Source organism: Salvia splendens, chromosome 12, assembly GCF_004379255.2.
Source record: "Salvia splendens isolate huo1 chromosome 12, SspV2, whole genome shotgun sequence".
NCBI lineage: Eukaryota > Viridiplantae > Streptophyta > Magnoliopsida > Lamiales > Lamiaceae > Salvia > Salvia splendens.
Window position 1 is genome coordinate 9327005 of NC_056043.1, and position 6384 is coordinate 9333388.

General features: G+C 39.7%; 1 protein-coding gene across 1 annotated transcript; it reads right to left on the reverse strand.

Moving 5' to 3' along the window:
* Positions 1 to 2061: 2061 nt before the first annotated feature.
* On the reverse strand, positions 2062 to 4785 carry LOC121757961 (patatin-like protein 2). Its single transcript, XM_042153407.1, has 6 exons — positions 4419 to 4785; positions 4152 to 4335; positions 3383 to 3544; positions 3000 to 3305; positions 2727 to 2902; positions 2062 to 2614 (listed from the first exon to the last, which is right to left on the reverse strand). Exons 1-6 carry the CDS (start codon positions 4739 to 4741, stop codon positions 2275 to 2277), a joined length of 1491 nt encoding a protein of 496 aa, XP_042009341.1. The 5' UTR covers positions 4742 to 4785; the 3' UTR covers positions 2062 to 2274.
* Between the last annotated feature and the right edge of the window lie 1599 nt (positions 4786 to 6384).

A 6384-nucleotide genomic window follows, 5' to 3' on the forward strand; every position in this document is an offset into this window, starting at 1 on the left:
AATCCAGTTTTTAAAGCACTGATAAAGTAGTAGTACTAAGACCATAAGCAGTGGGCGCGCCCTATGGCGCGCCACGTCAGCATTTTTATCCTCCTCCTTCGCCACCTGCAGTGGGGCGCCCTAAGGCGCGCCCTATGACGCGCCACATCATCATTTTGTTGTTTTGTTTAATTAATTTAACTGTTTTCAAATAACACGTAACGAGTAAAAAAAAACGACTAAAGAACAAGCGGCGAAGTTTTAATAAAAAAAAATTACACCATTCAACTAAAAAAAGAAAAAAACTAAGTCGGGCCAATTCCCAACTTCCTACGCAACTCATCGAGTAATGCACGGAGATACTCGGCTTGTTCGGGGTCGGTGCACTTCTTGAGGGCCTTGTGCGTCTGCAACATCGTCCTTGCCATCGACGCTGTAGCTAACGACGCAAACGCGGTGGACGTTTGCGTCGGGAGCTCATCCGGGTCCGGATCAGGGGTTGCAGCGGTCGACGATGACGTCGCGGTCGCCTTCCCCTTGGCCTTCGCAGCCTTGATGCCGGGAGGACGTCGGGAGGACACCGGTGTGCCGGAACTTCCTTCATCCACGTACGTCCGGTTGAGGTCAACCGGGTTAGTGCCGCTGCCGCAGCTCGTGTAGTCACCAGCTTCGGTGACCTTCGTCCTCTTCGGCGCACCAGTGTGCAGAATTCCACCTTGGAACTTCTGCTTCTCCCTCAAGAGCGCCCAGATGGCCTCGTGCTTGAACTCGCCGAACATCGACCGGTACGACAACATCGCTTTAGAGCGCACGTCGTGCACGCTCTCGCCGCTCCCCTGTGATCGCTCGCACTTCTCGAACTCCGCCGAGTACAAGTTCACTTGCTTCTTGATTTGATCCCAGTGCTTGCGGAGTTGCTCACGCTTGCGCTTGTACGCGGTCGGCGGCTTGACCGAATTGTAGAGGTCCGCGATGCGCTCCCAGTACGCGGTCTGTCTCTGGTTGTTGGCGAATATCGGATCTTCCGATATATCTACCCAACACCGGGCCAAAGTGAGAGTTTAGTCACCGGTGTAGTTCGTACGGCCGGGGGCGTACTCATCGCAGTCACCGGGAGGCGGCAACTTCTGCGCCCGCTGCCGGTTCCGCTTCACCTTCCCCTTAGCTGCATCGGTCGCTGCGGGGGCGGGATCGGCCGATGCGGTTGGGCGGTGCGGCGACGGCTCCATATCAGACAACCCATACGATTCCGTACTGAAATCGGGATCGTAATGGGTGTTGTCGCCGAACGAACGATAATCGTCGGGTTCTGTACCCGGCCAATGCGCCTCTCCGCTAAACGTAGGGCTATTGGGGCTTGAATCCATTTCGTAGTAATTATGTAAATGTAAGTTTCGAAGATGAAATCGTGTGAAATGAAATGTTACAAATGAACGCTATTTATAAAAAAATGAAACCGCGTGCCATCGTCCGCGGCCTTCACAATGGGGCGGACGATGTCGCGGACGATGGCCATCGTCCGCGACCATCGTCCGCGACGTCCGCAATGGCGCGGACGATGGCCATCGTCCGCGGTTTAAGTCGCGGCCTATGCCACACACCCACAGTGGGGCGGACGATGAATGGCGCGGACGATGCGCGCCATCGGGCCTGCCATCGTCCGCCCATTGCGGATGGTAATATATTTTCAAAATTACTCTGACATAAACCTTTCATCTATCACAGAAGGTGCATATCAATCTACAACGTCAAATTCTATGTTTTGTGCGCAGTGCGGGATGTCGACAAAAAAAAGTCATATTTTGTCATTTCGGGATGTCCATAAAACGTAGTCTAATTTTAAAAATGGAATCTTTCTTTAATAATTTACCTATTTTTTCTCCTTCTCTCTCTTACCTTTTCTCTTTATCTCTCCTACTTTATCAACTTTTTCTCCCATCTCCTTTTTTTTAATCAATTTCTCATTAAAACCCGTGTCGTCCACAAGTAAGACTATTTTTCGTGGACGGAGAGAGTATTAATTAATTAAAATCAGTAGCAAACTTAAATTAATTAATGAATATTGGAATCTTAAATATATAAAATAAAATAAATTAAATAGAAAGCCCAGATTACTTGTAATTTGGATATGAACGACCAATCAATATTATTTTTTCTATAATAGTATCCTTTGTATCGACGGCTAAAGAATTTTATATCATAGCACCTTATTACATAATTTTGACGAATTATTTTACTTGGAATACAAAATCATTAGAATAAAAGAATAACCAAAGCACACAAGATTGATCAAGATCAAGACATGGATATTCTACAAAAGACTTGGCGATGGGAAGGGAAAAAAGGAGTGGGTGCATGAATTGTTGATTTCAACATCAGCTTCTTCCCCACTGAACTAAGTTCTCCATTCAACTTTTCGATTGGATTTGAAGTGATCCTACATTGGGAGCTTGGTCTCAAAATTTGAGCATGCTTTGCTAGTACATGTTTGGTCTCATCCGTCACCGATCGTGCAAAATCAACCAAACTGTTCAATGGATTTTGGAACGGCTGCCTCGTCTCGACCTCTCTCTTCTTTTCAGCATTATTGCTCCACAGCCGAAGCTTCCGTTCATTCGACAATATATTTGCAAACCTATCCACATTCGTGTATGTTAAATTTATAAAAAATATAAAAAAAAGGCAAAACAAATTTCTTATGCAGAGACAGTGTAGAGTTAGTTCATGAGTATGTGAATAAGTAGTACCTTCTTAGAGCCTGTTCATTGGTTCCACCATCTGGGACCGGTTCAGCTAGACCGGACCGCAAATTGACCCTTGAAACCGGTCTAGACAGCATTTCATTAGCAAGTGTGACAAGGTCACCTAAGTTATCTTGTGTTGCAACATCCACTGAATTTTGAACCCCATTTAAGGTATCGTTCTGTATATATATATTATAAATAAATAATGATAAACAATTAAATGGAGTAAACAAACCGTATTATTTAATAAATAATAGATAGTAGTATTAATAATACCTGGATTCTGAGATAGTTATGTTGAGAGGAAAGAGCTTGAAAAATCTGAGAAATGTGAAAGTCGACCATATCAGCACCTGCTTGGGTGAAGATCTCGACCATGGGCGTAGTGCCCTTGTATGAAAGCCAATTAAGAATGCCCCATTTCTTAGCCTTCTTCACGCTGTATCTCTTGTCGTCTATGCTCGCTGCTCCCGTGCCTAGAGATATGGTCAGAAGACGAGGATAGTCGACTGGCCTCGTGTGGAAGAAGTCTACGTTGCTGTCGAACATCTGCTTCGTCACTTCTGCTATGGCTATCAGAGCCTATATACAATTTTTCCAATTAATTATTTTTTGAAGATGAAGATGAAGATGAGATAGAGGTGTATATATTTATGTACCGGATTGTTTGCAGCGACGCCACCATCAATGAGATTATATTTTCTAGAGTTGCCTTTGCCGTCGCGGGTGGTGAATTTGTGGCCGGGGAGAAATGTAGGAGCTGCGGATGTGCTTATGCATATGTCTGAAAGTTTTGCATTTGCTAGTGCCGATTTTCTTGCCTGCCCAATTTAAACCGCAATTAATATTTGTATAGTTCCTTTACTAATTTTCATGATATATAGTGTTTCTAATATGTTGAAGTTATGTATGGATGTGAATTATTTTTGGAGGAAACCGAATTCTCAAATTCTATACTTGAATTAATCTCTTCCACATATATAGCCTGATTCTGATGTATCGAGTGTTGTATGTTAATAAAAAATGAAATTGGAAGCCATGAATTATTTATTGTATTGTACTCCTATGTGTATCTTCCATGCCATGATGTCCTTATCTTAATTTGCAGAAGACACGGTCAAATGCGTATACATTAGGAGAGTCAACAGAGAAATAGTGGTCATAGTTTATAGACCGAGACTTTTCTTGGCAAAATTGTTAGTTTACTCCCTCCATCCACCACCGATGCAAGACCAATTTGATCGGACAGAGTTTAAGAAATGTAGTTGAAAGTGGGTGAAAAAAGTTAAGTAGAATGTGAATCATACTTTTATATACTTATTAGTTTTATAGTAAAATGTGGGTGAAATAAAGTTAGTGAAATGTGGGTTCATTACCAAAATTAGTAAAAAAACAAATGAGACATTTATTGGTGGACGGAAGGAGTACCTCATATGTGGAGAAGATAACCGGCTGCAGAAGCTTGATGTCGAACGCTGGAATAATAACATTGGTGATGGCATCGCTCAACTTTCGGTCTCTCAACTCGTCCCTCAACACCTTATGAAGGTGCTTCCCGTCATATAACGGCCCCTTTAACGATTTCAGCAACTTCACAAACGGAAATAACGAACTGCAATTCAATCACCAATTGAATTAATTACTATTACAATATCCATCACGACGAAGCCTTTAAATTTATATTCATTTGCTTACTGTTTCTGAGGAAATATCATGGGGCAGTTGTCCAAGTAGAAAGGCTTGATGTCTTTGGCAGCGTAAAGCGGGCGGTTGTTTTCGTCCGGGGCTGTGAGCATGGCCGTGACTAGGCCGCCCGTGCTCGTCCCGGCTATCACGTCAAAGTAGTCTGCTATTCTCGCTTCCTTGCCGTCTAATTCCTGCAGCTGCGACTCAAGGCGCTCGAGGATAACGGCGGGGAGGATACCTTTAATACCGCCGCCGTCGATGCTCAGCACGGTCACATATCTCTGGTGCTTTTGGGGCAGCCGAAGTTGATGGAAAATTGAACTTTTCTCCATTGATATGATAAAATTAATGGAACAACTTTTTTTTATCAGATAGAGAAGAGATTTGATGAATTCATGTAATTAGGCCTATATATATATATATATATATATGTGTGATTGAAAATTGAATTTATGTTTAATTAAATTGTGGAGGTGGGAATGACTTCTTCTCTCATGCAACTTGACAGTGGAAGCTGGATTGATGCTTCCATTTAGCCATCACAATAACATTTTATTTTGGAGTTAAGTCAAGCACAAGAAATTGATTTGAGTCAAATCGGGGGGTTGTTTTGGAGTTTGAATTGTAAACATTAATATAGTTTGAATAGGTACGATAAACTTTGCGTTTATACGTAACCAATACATATGCACTATAATATTCGGGATTAATTTGAGGTGGTTACAAAAAAGAACACGGTTAGACTTCCTAAAAAACGACTCAGATTTATGCTGACTCACTTAAGCCTGCTTTATTAATAGGTAAATGGATTAGGTGGTGGTTACGTAGATATTATTCAGAATTTACTAATTAATTATGGATGAATGATATCAAACTATATACTAGTATTACTAACCACTGATTTATTGGATTTTATGTTGGAAAGAATATCAAGATGTGAAATCAAGCTACTTGTTCTTGTCCTTTCCTCATATATCTTACCCTTTTTTCAGAGAATCATACCTTTTTCTCATTAATTTCCTCACCTATGAATTATTTTTGTATCAATCAATTATAGAAAACAATTTAATTAATTTTACTGTAGTCTATGTATTACGTACTCTATTACACTATATATCAAATTTGACTTAAATTGGTAAACAACCAGATTACATATTCAAATATATCATTCTCGAAACAAAATAAAGTGGAATATTGCCTTCCTCAATTTGATACTCATCTCTTTCAAGAGTAACAAAATGGAACCCAATTTAAATATTTTCAGTTAGGTTTACAAGTTAATATTTTCAAAATTGACCGGTCGAACTGCAGGGTCGAATTGAAATACTGTAGAAAGCACAAATACACAATTAAACATGCATCTTTTAAAAATAGAAAATTTTAAAATGACACGAGTTTTAGTACATAATTGGTAATTCTATTTTTAAAATTACACGAGTTTTAGTACGTAATTGGTAAAGTAAGGGAAAGATAATAAAAAATGGTTAAAATATTATTATTAGAGAATAGGTCTCACCTATAGCAGAGAGGAAAAAAAAGTTTTCTAAAATTGAAAGATCTAATTTTTAACGTAGGTAATATTATAAAAAATGATAAATTTATCACATTATAAAGACATTAGTATAATTTAGGATGAATATTTTATATTGATTCCCGTCACTCTTATATATATGCACATGTTGAAAAATGAGGATTTATGTGTTATTTATAATTCTATTATATACTTATATAAGAAAGATCACGTAGGGAAGGATTATCACTCATCATGTATGTATATTTCTTGATAATCTCTCAAAAGAGGGTGTTAACCGAGAGGAAAAGATTTGGGAGAGAAGAGATCATTTTTATTTCTATGTATTTTCTATACAATCTTTACATCCTTTTATAGGTAGAAATATGTGCAACTAAGGCAGAGTGTAAATCTATTCCTAATTAGAGCAATTATATATCAATTATATGCTAATTGTGATACAAT